Here is a 16,106-nt window from a genome sequence, read left to right as displayed (position 1 = left end):
TTTGACGTACTTCTATCACACACCCTTGCCACCTCCCTCCATCTCCCCCAAGCTGCTTTTATCCTGTTTTCAACCTCAGCTTCACAACCTCCCTCGCGGCATGGTTCATAAGTACGTACGTGAAATTCCTTACTGTAGTTGTTTTAAATCTAAGCCTCTTCCATCTTGTATTAATAACCTATCCCCACCCTGCTTGCTGGACACCATAACATCACTGTTGCCCACATTTACTTTCATACAACCCCATTCAAGAAGCTCTTGCGGCTCTCCTACTCTTTGCAGTTTTTCTTCACTCTGCTTTGATCTCCAGATCTGCAACTTACATAGTCACCCAGATAAAATTGATCATTTAAGTAATTTACAGGTATTAATGTGTTAAGTAATTTCCAAGGGTTCCTTTTAATAGGCAGCAATATTAATGCCCATAACCCTGTTTGACGTGACAATTGTAAATCACTGGTTCTTGCAGGAAGTAAGAGTATAACAGAGTATGGATTTAAATAATTTATGGTGTATCTGTGAAAACAGATACATATTTGTGAAAAGCACTTGGGACTTTTCCATCCGTGTATGTCATACTTTGCTTATCCAACGTAATCGATAGAATTGAGGGGGACACATTTGATAAGGTATATGTTAGTGATCATTCTTCAATTTTTATTTCATTTTTACAAGATGATTCCCTGTAAACATATTCCTCATAAAGCTGGTGGAAAGTATATTGGTTACACACATGACAAATCCCTCCATTTTAAGACTTAGAGACCACAATGAAAATAATAATTTATCAAAAACATGTTTGAAAAACCATACCCCAATCTAAACCACATCATAGCAAATGTAAAGTACCTTGGTGGTCTGATATTCTGTCAGAATTAATGAGATAGAAACATTCAGTTAGAAGATTAGGTACTCTTGAAAGTTTCAACAAAATTAATAAATTACAACCTTCAACAAAATCAATAAATTACAACCTTTACAGGAAGGAAACATATTGAAAATAACAAATGCAGCACTAAATGTGATTCCTGTGCAGACACTACCCTAATTGCGAACATTCATACATGATCGTAAATTAAAATTGTGTTTGGTAAGAAACAACTGTATTATCATCACAGTTTATTTAGTTTGTATGTATCATGCATATTAATAAAGTACAGTACTGTACTCTGTGAAATACAGTACTGTGTACAGTGTACAGTCCTGGATTATGTTTTAGGATGAAAAAACGTACATTACTATATTGACTATATCATATGTACTTAAATAGTCATGAAGACCAACTTACAAACAATTCAAGATACGAACGGCCGTTCAGAATGTAACTCATTTGTATGTTAAATCAGATAAATGGAAAGAAGAACCTTGCCCTTTAAGAAATAAGTAATGTATTTGGAGAAACTTTTGCAAACACACTCAGCAACAGGAGCTTAGATGAACATTCTTATAACATACAAATTATGACTGCCTCAAACCCACTGAATTTTAAAATGACAAGTTATATATTTCTTTAGAAAATATAATATAAAAGACTTTACCACTTGAAACTGGGGTTTCACAGAAAGTGTTCCCAGTAGTACCTGTATTTAAGTACCATTTGGAATAAAGAATAATATATAATGGATGGTTTTGTTTTGTACCATACGTTATCAAACATAAGACATGCTCAACCTATCGTCAATAATGCTTTAATAAATGTAGACACGTCCTTATCAGTAGCTTTATAATTCTCCATAGAAAAGATTACAGCATTTGTTTCATATAAAAGAAATGTAAAGTAGAAAAAAAATGAAGAGATTGCCTTTATTTAAAGAGAAGAGAACATCGCATACTGATAAATCAAACAGCAAAAGTTTTGGGTTTAATCTTTGACACCCTGAAGTGGAAAGCCCAAAGCTTTTCTTTCTTCCTTTCTTTTTTTCTTTATTTCTCTCTTTAGGTAAAAACCCTTATGAACAGAGTCAACAGACTACTGTATAGACCCAGACAGGCTCCGAAGTGCCACATGTCACTAACACAGATGATGAATAGCAAAGGTCCAAGAACTATACCTTGAGGATCACCTGAAGTGACGTTACTAAAGCTGGTATACTGGCCATCAACACAGCTACTTTGGGTTCTGCTTATCAAAAGTTCCGCCAGTTACCTTAGTGCTTCTTTGGAGGAGTGGTATACTGGCCATCAACACAGATACTTTGGGTTCTGCTTATCAAAAGTTTCTTAGCCACGTAAAAATAAGTCTAATCCTTCGGCCAGCCTAGGAGAGCTGTTAACCAAGCTCAGTGGTCTGGTTAACTAAAATATACTTGCCTTAACCTTGCCTTGTAGATACTGACCATACATGCATATATACAGGCTTTTGAAATGGCAAGAGATGGGCTTTTGCAGTTAAATCCCATCCTCATCAGAATATTGATGTAGTGCAATATTTAAAGATAATCCTCTTATATATTTTTATGGTAACACGTTCTAGCAAGAGACAAGCTAGAGAGAGAGAGAGGTAGATTCAAACATACGAACTGCAATAAAAAACATATTAGCATTGGAGCTTAGCATATTACTGTATAAGGAATAGTATCCATTTACATGTGGTAGAATTAATAGAATCATAATCTATGAGATAGTTCAAATAGGATACAACACTGAAGAAGAGATTAACATTGCACTCTGTGTATAGCAGTACTTAGACATTAAATGTTCACCACATAAGGTTTCCCAAGCTGAGTGGTGGGTAGTTACATAAGATTTCTTGCACTAAAGAGTTGCACAAGATATCTTAAACTTGTAAATGACTTACTGTATATTATATAACAGTCTTGCCTCCCTTTTCTTGTAACTCAACAAACATATATACATAAAAATCGGATGCAAAAATACATTAAATTTCATTTAACCATGTCACAAATTAGGGAGTGATAGAGCAACCTTGACATTGCTGTCTGAAGCATGTACAGTGTAGTAAACAGTCCTGATTCAGTTACAACTGAAAATTAGGATACAGTTCATGTTGTGGGACCAGGATATGCATAGGAGCTTTTAAATTACCACTAACTTTCCTATCTGAGTTGAAATTGCTGAACCACCTCTAACTCTTCAATGTGACTTAACAATAATGTTCAGCGCAGTAAAAATACGAGTGATTCGCACAAAAGAAATTCACTATTAAAGAGAGATATAACATGTGATCACTCATTGCCTTTCCCAAAATAGAATCAGGAGGCTGAGTCAACAAAGTAGAATTTCCTCTTAATAGAAATACCTCCTTGGATTTTGCATAAGGTACAAACTTGTACACAATTGAAATATTTTTCTAGAAGTACACCCATACCCCAGAACATAAACAACATACAGTAGAACACACAGTATGACAAGGCATCACAATAAGCGATACACACTGAACGGTATAAATCTTCATTGGATGTGAGATTTGAAGCTATGTCACCCAAGAAAATTGACCAGTTTTCCTTGCCTATCGATTCGTATGTTTTCACAGCAGAATTGTTTTCAGTATAGTCAGCCATTGAAAAGCTAAAGACATAACACCACAGAAGTTTGTGGTTTTCAAGGATTTTCGGAGTGCTATAGAAGCCCTTCAGAATTATAATCCAAAGTGAGTCTTACACAGCAAATTCAATTTTCATTCCACAAATTATATGAAGATGGTAAAAATGCAGAAGTGGTTTGGACTCCTCCCCATGTAGGCATTAAAGGAAATGAACCCAATAAAACAGTCAAGGACATAACTACTGCTACAAGATTAGTAGGTGTTTCTGTTTGTGATTATTTAACATCTATAAAACACTTAGAATCAATAAATGGCAGAATGTATAGAGTAATGAACCTGAGAGTAACAATTTAAAACAGATAAAGCTGAATTAAATTCACCATATCAATTGGAACAACTCAGCTAATTTTGACTTTCCTGAGAATTTGTCACTTGTTTGACCCATGGATGTTAAACTGATTAATAGCCCACAGGAGCCAGTGGTTTTTTTTTTTTTATGGAGTGTAAAGCAAAACACAGTTCAGAATTTTTTGTGTGACTGTCCAAAATATAATTGACAACAAATGTCAAATTTTGGAAACGTAAAATCTGATTCATCATAATTTTTGATGAACCCTATTATAATATTTTTAAAAGCTGTAATTTAATAAATAAAATAGAAACTTTATTGCAATATTAAGACATGTCCTTCTGGCCAGCTGTATGAGAGCTCAGTAAATTAGCTCAGTGGTCTGGTTAAACTACTAAATAATAATACTGTATTAATAATAATAATAATAATAATAATAATAATAATAATAATAATAATAATAATAATTATTATAATAATATACAGGCCGATATGTTCATTTAATGAAAACGATGAGTGAAGGGAAGAATAAAATTTAAAAAATTAACCATTTTTTTGGTTTTGTAATAAGTTTAACTTTTCAGAATAGAAGGTTAAATCACCTTAAAAAAATGTACAATAATAGTTACTCCATGACAAGGATAAATAGGAAATAGATGGATTATTTAGGTCATGTAGAAGTTATGTCATTCAACCATACAAGCAAAACCAAAGCTGGCCACTATGTGTATTTTTTTTTATTGTAAATGTGATGAGACAAAGATTAAATTAGTGTGTTCAGTGTTATGAGTATCATTTCAATGAGTGAACCCAACTGTATTTTTCTCCCCAGGGATTGTCATCAATGTCATAGAATATTTAGGACTAACCAAGATTGTGAAATTGGCACTTATCATTGAAGTAGCTTTTAAAATCAGAGTTTGTCTTGTGTATGTGTGTGTTTTTTTTTTGTTTTTTTTTTTACAATTTGTGGAGCATTAAGAAAGGAAGAATATCAAACAAATTCAACACCTGGGTATTAGGAGAGGGAAGAAAAAAGTCAGCTCATGTGATTTATCTAGGTGATGCTTGACTGTTGACAAAGCAACTCTGCGCAAGTTACATATGGCTGCATTTTAGAAATTGTACCTGAGGATCTTAATAGGTGTACGATTTTATCATGCTGGAGTGCAAATTGTTCCCAGCTCTTACAAGAAAGAATGATGAGGATATATGGTGTACAGTCTGATTAAAGATGTTACGTGATAAGATAATGATATCTGGATGAGGGATTGATATCTTGTTGTGGTGCATTGTACTGCATGTTGTCAGTGTTTCACAGAAGGAGAGCTACTATATTTCTTGCCGGTGTGGCTCTAGACATGGGAATTCTTAGCAAATATTTTATTAATCCTTGTCAATTTATTTGCTTGTGAAATTTTATAAGTCTGAGATTTCTGTGAAGAGTTGTGCATTCCTTTTGCACAATAATTGAGATTTGTTTCTCTACTTGTAAAGAGTGAGCTTCTGATTTACCATACTCATCAAATGGATTTGGTCTCTGGTATTTGGAGGTCACTGAAAGCCCACCCATTACTTGCAAGAATGTCCAACATCAAGAATGGTTTGCTTGTAAAGAATTGGCCCACGGTTAATCTGACCTTTGAATCCGAAACATGCTGTATTTGCATGTGGAAGACAGGCTAAAATAAAGGTAGAGCAACTGTGTCTGTATATTTGTTTTAGATTGTTTCAAAAGATACAAGTATAATTTTTATACTCGTATGTTACATTGTTCAAACAAATAAACATTCTTGTGGAACAAACCTTAGGCCATTAACCTGCAAAGCTAGCCTCACAGTATAAGATGTATTTTTAAACAGTGGAGAAGAAAGTAACAGATGAGTAAATAGAAGAAATACCAAACAAACAAATATATACATAGCCTACAATAGTTCCATTGCACCAAATCCTAGAATATAAGACAACCCTTACACTTAAGCAATTCATGTAATTGCAGTTTTCAATCAGCAAGAAGTGTGAAGCTTTTAAACCAAATGTTATCAGATTATTTAGTCAATGAATTTTTAAGGTGTAATATATTGAATAAAATTAATGCATTTATGAAGAACAAACCCTTTGTGGCATCCCTGTTAGAGTTAAAATTGTTAGCACAGTACAAACTACTATACGGTCAACCCCCGGTATTTGTTGGGATGCGTACCACAGCCCCCTGTGAATAGCTAAAGTCTGCGAATACTTGACACCCGTCTAAAAACATACATCCACCTATTTTGATAGTTCAGACACCAAAAAAACCCCCTAAGAACACTTATACCTGAGTATTTTAATAGTTTTATCACAACAAATGCATTTAGTTATGAAGATTATATGAAAATACAGTGCAGGCAGTCCCCGGGTAACAGCGGACTTGGTTAACGCGATCCAATTTTATGGGGCTTGCCTAGCGCCGAAAATTGCCGATTTCCGCTTAATGGTGCCAATAATTGGGTATTGGTGCTGATATTTACCTAACAGAGGCATTGATAATAAAAAATTGGCTCTTATCGGTGCCAATAAGCCCTGAAAATCGCCAGTAACTGAAAGAATTGGGGCTTTTTCAGCAATTTTCAGGGCTTATCGATGCTGAAAAGCCCCAAAAATTGCCGATTTTCAGTTAGCGGTGATTTTCGGTTATCATCACACCCTCAGAACAGAACCCTCGCTGATAACCAGGGACTGCCTGTAATTGGTAAATATTTCTCTATGAAAAATACCACGGATGGGCGAATTTTCCGTGAATAATGTGTATACGTTCCACAGTAAAATCCACAAATAGGTAAAGCCACAAATCCAGAACCACAAATAGGCGGGGGTCCACTGTATATTGGCAATAATGGTAGTACCCTTAACAACTATAAATTTTTTATTAGTGCCTTCCACATGAATACAGATTTCCAATAATAGTTGCAACTACTTTGCCCATCGAGTTGTACGTGTGCTTTCTCCATTTGCTCAGTACTTATGGCAACTCTTGGCAACATTAGCACCTCATTACAGGATAGGGGTAGATCAGTTTGACTTGAGATTTCATGGGGGAATGTACTGCACCTCCCTGTCCCAGGGCATCTTGTATACAGAATAGTATTTGCTCATAAAAATACCCAGATTTTTGCTGTTGGTTTTAGTTCTTATTTTTTACAATAGTATGAGGGCTATAATTGTAATGTTGTAAAGTACAGTAGAGGCAGTCCTCGGTTATCGGGGGGGATTCCGTCCGGGGGGTGTGATGATAACCGAAAATCGCCACTAACTGAAAATCGGCGATTTCCGGTGCTTTTTCAGCGATTTTCAGGCTTATCGGCGCCGAAAAGTGCCAATTTTCAGTTATCAGCGCTCCTGTTAGGTATGTATTGGTGCCAATACCCAATTATCGGTGCCGATAAGCGGAAATCGGCAATTTTCGGCACCGAAAATTGCCGATGTTCGTCGCCGGATCACCATTAACTGAGCCCGCCGTTAACCAGGGACTGCCTGTACAAAGAGATACTTATTAGAAAAACATGTACAACTCACTAAAAGAAGCTGCATATCCCCATCTTGGTAAATCTCGTAAATATTTTACCATAAATATACTCGGAATGTGTTACTGATTTTAGTTCTTATCTGTTATGATATTAGCTCTAATTGTAATTTTACAAAATAAAATTTTTAAAAAATATTAGAAAAAACTTGCATACCATGGAAAAGAGGCCCCACCTAGGGTTGGAAATATTCACTATAAACTTCTGTGGAAGGTACAGAAAATTTTTAAGAATTCTTTTTCTTATACCATGTGCATTTGCATATTTTCCTCTTTCCTTTTTGGGGGGGGGGAAACCTTAACATTTTGCCCGGTCCAGGACAGGAGTGTTCTTGATGTATATTTTAGCCCTGCCTAAAGGGTTAAGCTGAGCCAAACTGTTGCTAGGTAGTTCAAGGAAGGCTTGTAAATGGTTTCTTCTTGGGCAGGGCCTTCAGCCTCCATATTAAAGATCTGTCTAGCCTTGTGTGTTTAGCTGTCCCATTTGAAGCTTGCACAGCCAACCCTCTAGATTCGCTTATCTTTCTGGAATCTCTGGCCTAGTACTTTAATTTTTAGTATGTGTGACTTTTCCTCAGTCTGCTATGGTTAATAATTCTCTCTCTCAGAACACCATACATGAGTCGGCAATGGCAAACCGTTGTGCCGTAACACCAACATTTGAGTTTCAGATCTCATTCTTACGTCAGGAAGAAATGCCTGAAACTCAACACATGAAATTCATGTTAGCCAAGGGTCAATTGTGGAAGTAGGTCTAGAATAGTCAAGCTTCTGTAATTGGATTTGTGTATGCCCAAAGGTGGGTGGGGGTGGTTGCGCCCATAGGCTGATTATTGACTTAAGTATGCTTAGCAAATTTCTCTGACATTCTGAAAAATAGAAAAGGTGGAGTTAAGGTGACTTTCAGGAACCATTAGATCTATAAGAATGCCTACATTTTTGACAAATACATAATGTCTTGTGTGCGACCTAGTCTTTACAACTTGATTTTTTAGGTTGCTTTCTTATGTTTACTCATTATTCCACAAATCCTATGGTACATGTATTCACCATGGACTTTTGACCATATCTTCTTCTCCCCCCTTTTTATTGCATATATAGTTTTGAGGTGAAACTTACCCTCTATCATTAACTTTATCTGTGGCTACTTGGTGCAGGTTCGACAATTGTTAAAATTGAAATAATCGTTAATGAACGCTCCCAGTAGTCAATCCCCACCCTTTGGAGGGCAGGGGCAAGACAGTGAATGTTTTGGTTGTCATTCTTGTCTAGTCGGCAAATACAGCCAACAATTTAGAAAAATGCTCTAAAATTTGGGTTTGTTTTCGTGGCTTACAAATGGACTATCTGGATTTTGGTCTGTATTTGGCAATATGGATTCTTCTCAGTCTTCCCTATCGAAATCTGTTAGATTTTGTATAATGTAAGTGTTGGAAGACCAGATAGGGGTAATTGACATACATACACACAAACTGTGCATGGATCATAGCGAGGTGAATCGCGATTCAGACAACCTTTGTGATCATCGCAAGGATTGGTCTTTGGGAGAGGATAGAGAAGATGATAAATTGCCGAGTTAGAAGAGAAAGGTAGACTTAGGAGAGAGTAAACAGAACAGTCTTGAATCTAGGTTTTTTTAGAATTAACACCTGGTCAAGAAGATAGAGATAAGTCTATAGTTTCTTCTCTAGTTCAGTATTGCAGGAGCTGTATAGATTATAATGCAAGTCCAAGGGCAGTCCCTGTCTCCACACTAATATTAACAATATTAACAATGTATAAGGGGCTGCACTTCTTGAGAGATGTCGAAGGATTGTGTGTTTCCTCCACCAAGCTATAAATGCATGCTGACTTAGGCGAAACTGTTCACACTTTTCAGCTGGATTGCTGAAGGCTCTGCTAAGCCACTTTTATGGAGCCTGGTTGTTGGCGTAGACTCCTCATTGGCCCTCTTTTCTACCCCAGAGAGAGGCTTCTCTCAAGGATCTTTCGTAGGACTCTCTTTCTGGTGGCAGTAGGGAGTTCCCTTAGTGGAGCAGAACTATCTTTTTTATTGCATCCTTTCGTTAAGACGAAGTCAAAACCAAAGCTCTTCCAAGAGTTTTCTCGATCCCTGCTTTATAGACTGTGACTCCTGAGGAAGATGAGCTTCTTTGATGCCTGGTTAGGGCTATAGGGATTTATGCATCCCATCTTAACCACTGAGGAAGCTCTGTAGGAACCTGTTTTGCACCATCAAGAATACTTAGGTTCCTAGGTCTTAGATGCCATGGCTTACTGTATTAATCCTTAATCCTGGAAGTACACCATGCATTGTCTCCAGAGGATTGTCCCCTTTTGAAGGTGAATCGTACAGTGTCTGAGCAACAGCTACATCGATTAGTTTTCATCAGCACCTCTCTCTTGACTGTCAAGTCTTGGCAGCACAGTGAGAGGAAAGCGTATGTTGCTTCATGTCTGGGACTTAGTGTGAGCAGTAGAAAAAGTTAGTATATCTTAGTTTAACCAGACCACTGAGCTGGTTAACAGCTGTCCGGCGGCTGGCCCGAAGGATTAGATTTATTTTACGTGGCTAAGAACCAACTGGTTACCTAGCAACGGGACCTACAGCTTATTGTGGAATCCGAACCACATTATGATGAGAAATGAATTTCCATCACCAGAAATAAATTCCTCTAATTCTTCATTGGCCGGTCGGGGAGTCGAACGCTCGCCAACAGCATGAGCAGTAGAGGCCTCTCAAATCTTGACTAAGATGAGTAGAGTACAGTATGGTGTGAATAGGGTTTTCAGTGTCTGCAGAAATGATGCCCAGGCTAAAACATATATTAAGCACACCCCTAGACCAGGCTAAATTAAAGGATGGCCAGTTAAAAAAAAAAAAAAAAAAAAAAAAAAAACAGTGGAAAGAGGAAGGTATGCAAATACACAAGGTGTAAGAATAAAAATTCTAAAAAAATTTGTTCCTTCCACAGGAAGTTGAAAGTAAATATTTCCAACCCTGTGCAGGGCCTTGTTACTAAGACAGTCATAAAAAATATGCTAATTTTACCAAGTTATAAATTGTTTTTCAAATGATTTTTTTTTTTTTTTTTTTTTTTTTTTTTTTTTTTTTTTTTTTGTAAAATTATAATTACATCTCTCACAGTATCATAACAGTTAAGACCCAAAATCAGTAACGAATTCTGAGTATATTTATTGTAAAAACTAAAACCAGTAACAGATTCTGAGTATACTTATTGTAAAATATTTACGAGACATGCTTGGATGGGAATGATGGACAACATTCCCCTTCGACATCTCAAGGCACTGATCTCTCTCTCCTGTACGACTAGCTATTATAGTTGCTGTGAGTCATTTATGGCCCATGGAAGTGATCTGAAAACATTTCCAGTAAAATTTGTTCAAATTGTATGGTGTGAAATGTTGATCGTCAGAGGCTGATAAAGGCAGTCCCCTTTTATTGGGGGGGGGGGTTGTCATTCTGGAGGCGTGACAATAAGCGAAAATCTCCGATAACTGAAAGTCGGCAATTTTCGCTCCTTATCGGCACCGATAACTGGAGATCAGTGCCTCTGTTAGGTATGTATTGGTGCCAGTCCCCGATTCTCATCGCTGATAAGCACATATCGGCGCTGAAAATCACCAATTTTCCTCGCTAAACAAACCTTATAAAAACGAGCCCACCGATAACCGGGGACTGCCTCTACCCGAAATTCTCCTAGAGCCATAAGTGGTCGTCATTTGATGAAGCCTGCTTACAAAGGGTTAAACTGCTTAATAACAATTATAATATTAATAACCCGAAAACTGAGGTGGTGCAACAGCCTTCGTACATAGGCCTTCCAATCTTGTGTTGAAGTTAGTTTGCTTGAGGATACACTGAAGCATATTTGTTTTTATTCATTTATTTATCTTTTACAGTACTTACTGATTTTTATAGTCACTTATTACATATACTGTATTCAGTTTTATTAATTTTTGTATATGTATAGTATTTGCACATTTTTTGTTAAAAGATATATGTACATACTTACGCTTCTAGCTTGTTTACATAGGTTTTCAGAAAAGTTTAGTTGCCTTTCGAATTTTTTTACTGAAGTGTGCTTGAATAGTCTACAAAATAGACTGTCTTGTTATCGTGGACTATAGTTTCATTCATATATTTTTGGTGTTGTCTTACCAGATACCATATCCTGGTGCAAGAGGTTAAATATGATGTTAATACTGTATATATTTCAGTGCTTTTCCCTTGAACATGTGACCTAATGTGAGATTTACATATTCAGGTTCGGTAGGTGGGAGCCAGGCTGCAGTTGGCGGTGGAGGTGCCTACAAGTCAGTCCCACTACAGGCAATACACCGTTCTCCTGCAGAAAGAAGGTATAGAGACCCAGCACAGGGCCCCTTACGGAAACTTTCGGTCGATCTCATCAAAACTTATAAGCACATTAATGAAGTAAGTGTTTGCTTTTTAATTTTTTTTTAGTGTGCACCTGCATTAAAGTTGAAATATCTTTTTGTATTAGAATTTTATTTTCATAAAATGTATGGTACAGGTATCAGTGTGTGTGTGTGTATTATAAGACTTGTTTTTGGATCATTTATTCAAAATGCAAGGAACTTAGTTGGTTTTCACTGCTGTATTTTGCACTTGTATTTGATAATACAATTTCTTATACATTGTTGTTTTTCACTATTTTACATTTGTATTTGATAACACAAGTTCTTATACAGTGTACTGTACTTAACTGTCAATTTCCAAGTCATTTGTATGGAAAATTTTGTTATACATTGTTGTAAATTCATTATTTGTTGTTTCCAATAGGTTTACTATGCGAAAAAGAAGAAGAGAGCCCAGCAAACTCAGGGCCAGTCTCCAAGTATGCACAAAAAAGAGCGGAAGGTCTACAACGATGGTTATGATGATGATAACCATGATTACATCATAAAGTCTGGAGAAAAGTTTGAAGATAGATACGAGATTGACTCCTTAATTGGGAAAGGCTCCTTTGGTCAGGTATTGTTGAATAGCGTTTTGTTACTAACTTTAGTTCAGTGTCCATTGCAGAGGAGTTATTGCTACATCCCCTTAGCATTAAAATCCACATCCAGACTAAATGGTAAGGTCAGCGTTAACATATTTCTTCTTATGAATTTAGTTTATTAGTTATAATGTTATCATAGTTTACACCGACTACCAATCTGTGTCATTTATACTGGGAGTACAAACCCAGTTAAGGTGCTCTAAGCGAACGATGAAATTATAAAAATACTGATGAAATTTGAAAGAAAATAAGACTAGGAAAGCTAATAAACTAGCCATGTATATGAAAATATATGTTCCAACACAAATACAAACCTACACTTTCATATACCTAATGGAGTACTCACTCTTGGCGTGCTTTGACTGCTACTGAATTGTCTGTAAAAACAAAATCCTATCGTTAGACTTATGGTCGCATGTGACCTGAGGCAGCCAGACTCCTCCATTGCGCTTACAGTCATGTCCACATTCGAACACTTTCTGATTTGTCTCCCGTTTATGCATTGTACTTTTTTCTTTGCGTCTGTAGGTTGTGTGTGCCCCCATGTGTTTTTGTTATCGTCAGGGATGTTATGTCTTTCTATTGTTACCCTTTGTTTGGTAGAGGAGAAAGTAGTGTATCCCTGTGTTTAAGAGCGTGAAGCATGTGGCAATCTCCTTTGTGCATAGCAAGTGGTAACATTACACTCAAGTGTTTCAGGCGCTCCCTTCCTTGCTTTGTGTGTGGCCCAGGGTTTGTGGTAGCCACTGTGTTAGTTTTAATTGACTCTCTCTCTCTCTCTCTCTCTCCCCTTGTGTGCGTATGTGTGTGTGTTTGCTTTTTTTTTTTTTTTTTTTTTTATCCCTGTAAGTACTGCACCCCTCTCCCACACCGATCAGTGTGCGACAATGGAAGAGAATCCATAACCTGATGTGCAGTGGTCTTCCGGCAGTGGAAAACCCTGCAGTAAATGTATGTTCCTGGTGGTCGTAGACCTCTGCTCAGTTTGTATCTCCTGCAAGAGCCAAGAATGTTCCCACAAAGTTATGTGCAAGGGCTGTGTGGAGTGGCCCTCACCGCAGTGGTAGAAGTAGGAAGCCCTTGCTGAGCCTGTCTCCATGCCCTCAGTCAACCCCTCCATCATCTCCTCCCCCCTCTTCCAGTGACTCCCATGAAGGATTTGTTCATGCCTACTAAGTTGCCAACTGGAAAGGAAAGAGTGGAGGATGTCTTCCAGAGGTTTCTGCTGTGCCTTGGCCACAAAACAAAGGTTGATCTCATAGCACAATCCACTAATACGGGGAGACTGATCTTTATCTATAGACACGTGGTTTCGAAAGATGGGGAGACCAGTGAGAAGCTAGCGCTGGCTAGCAACAGAGGGCATGACCAGACTCAGTAGCCCGTCTTTCCTGCCATCCAAATGCCAGAGGGTGGAAGACGTGTGACGGATCCTCCATGAAGGGGTGTCTCGGTCAGTGGAGTCACCCTCCTCCTCCAGGGCCTTATCAGTGGTGGGACCTTCCTCATTGAGATGGCATAGGGACAGAGACGTGTCTGTTTCCAGTAGGAAAGAAAGATCACTGTGGGGTTGAGAAGCAGAGAGGAGTCGCTCAGGTAAGAGGAGCGTGCCTCAGTACACTGATGGATGAACACAGGACCAGTGACAACGCTCAGGGATTTTGTCACACAGTAGTACCCCCTCTTGAGATGGTCAAGACAGAGCAGTGTCCCACTCTGCTTCACCCCGCTCCTACCGCTCGTCGTGAGGAATATGACAGAGCTGTCAGCAGCCACCGTTCCTCCCTGCGTAAGGTAGTACCAGACCATCTGACAGTTCACAGCAAGGTCAGAGACTGCCCCACCCCAGGAAACAACAAGGTTCAGGATGGGGTGTATCTCCTGAACCAGGTCTTCCCTCTTGTCCGGAGTTGAGGATAGATGTCCTGAGATCTCGGGTGAAGGGGGAGACCTCGAGAATGAAGATGATTTCTTGCTTCTGGAGGTACTGGATGAGAAGGGGTTCATGGACTTGTCCTCCAAATCTGAAGAAATTTGGCCTCGCAAAGTTTGACAATTCTATGCCAGAAGAGCCTCCCTGCTTCTCATACTTAGCAATTGGCAGAGCATCTCCTGGAGGCTAAACAGGCAGTTCATCTTCCTAGTCCCCATTGATTTAGGGCACCATGAGGGAATTGAACAGCCTGGTAGCTGGGGAAGAGGAGTCTTTATCCTCCAGGACGGAGAAGTTGCTCCCCCATCCCCCCCTTCCCAAATGTTACATCCTGGAAGATGCCTTTAACATGCTGGAATGTTTGGCAACAAGGTTTAAGATGCACCAGCATGGAAATGACAAACCTGGAAGTGATGTTGGGAAGAGCTTTGCAAGCCTTCTCATGACTGGATAGGTTCCAAGGAGTATGGCTGAGAGACATGCCTTTGAAGTGGCAAATCATGAGAGAGTACATGGTCTCTTCAGGTAAGGCCCTGTCCGACATCATCAGCAGGTAGCACATGTGTGGGCCATCATCATTCTGAGGAGGAGGGACTCATACCTGACCTTGGTCCAGAAATGGATCTCTGTGGACAGTTGCTAAATCTCTGCAATAGCCCTCTCCTGGATTCACCCTAGTACTTCCCTCTGGATTGATGAAGCAGGCAGTGTAGTTTTTTACTACCCCTCCAGCCCAGAAAATGAAACAGGACTGGGAAGAGAGGAGGCTTAAGAAAGTGTACGGTGTCCCTCCCTTCAGAACTGCCAAAGATAGGGGGTGTCTGGGGAGCAAGTGGCCAGTATGGCAGCACCTTGTAGCCGAGGAGTGGATGGTCGTGGCCCTCAGGAAGGGACATATACTTTCCATCGCACAGACAAGACCTCCTCTATCATTGGAACCGATCAAGGTCCCCTCCTACTGGAACGACTCTCCCTAGGGGAAGGCCTTGCAAATCAGAAATATGCTGCAGGAGGTGGTGTTAGAAATAGTGAAAGATGTTACACCTGGGATCTACAGTTGACTCTTCCCAATGGAGAAAGCATCGAGGTGTTGCAGAATGGTCATAGATCTGTTAGCCCTAAACCCCTGGCACTTTTTTTAGAGACTGGGAATCTGGTCAACCTCAAGAAGTCAGACCTCTTGCCAAAGCAAAACAGTACTTGGGCATGGCGATAGACACGGAGTTGGGGAAAGCTTATTCCCACCAGGAGCAGTTAGCAAACCTGATCAGTGTGTCTGACCCCTTACTGTTGAACCCCCTCTAGCCAGTCAAGCTTGATGTTAGAAAAGTTGGTGCTCAGGTAAGAAGACAGTACAGCAGTCTTATTACAACATTTACAAGTGACAGACAAGGTTTTGGAAGTCCTGTGGTGGTGGAGAGATACAAGGAACCACCTTTGGGGAATACAAATGCGTTGCCCACCTCCCAAGATGCTGGTATACTCAGACAGTTGGGACACTCACTTGAACAGCATGTGCTCTTCAGAGACTTGGAGCACACAGCAACAAGTGCAACACAAGGGCCTGGAGATGTGAGCAGTCTGGCTGGCACTCCAACACTTCCAGGGCCTGCTCCAGGACAAGGCCACAGTTTTGATGAGTGACAGCACCACTGAACGAGTTGGCAGTGGAGATGCACAGGTGGTTAGAGACCTTTGGACTTTTTCTA

At 39.0% G+C, this 16,106-nt stretch overlaps 1 protein-coding gene across 3 annotated transcripts in view; it reads left to right on the top strand.

Moving 5' to 3' along the window:
- LOC136855631 (dual specificity tyrosine-phosphorylation-regulated kinase 1B-like) overlaps positions 1–16,106 on the top strand; it is a 121,327-nt gene that overhangs the window by 48,681 nt on the left and 56,540 nt on the right. For all 3 annotated transcript variants that reach the window (XM_067132790.1, XM_067132789.1, XM_067132791.1), the window contains exons 3-4: positions 11,706–11,875; positions 12,245–12,436. In XM_067132790.1, coding sequence (XP_066988891.1) covers positions 11,706–11,875; positions 12,245–12,436 — 362 coding nt within the window. The remainder of the gene's footprint in view (positions 1–11,705; positions 11,876–12,244; positions 12,437–16,106) is intronic.

Source organism: Macrobrachium rosenbergii, chromosome 32 (genome assembly GCF_040412425.1).
Source record: "Macrobrachium rosenbergii isolate ZJJX-2024 chromosome 32, ASM4041242v1, whole genome shotgun sequence".
Classification (NCBI taxonomy): Eukaryota; Metazoa; Arthropoda; class Malacostraca; order Decapoda; family Palaemonidae; genus Macrobrachium; species Macrobrachium rosenbergii.
Note: the sequence above shows the minus strand (reverse complement) of the source record. Positions and strands in the feature narration are given on the sequence as shown.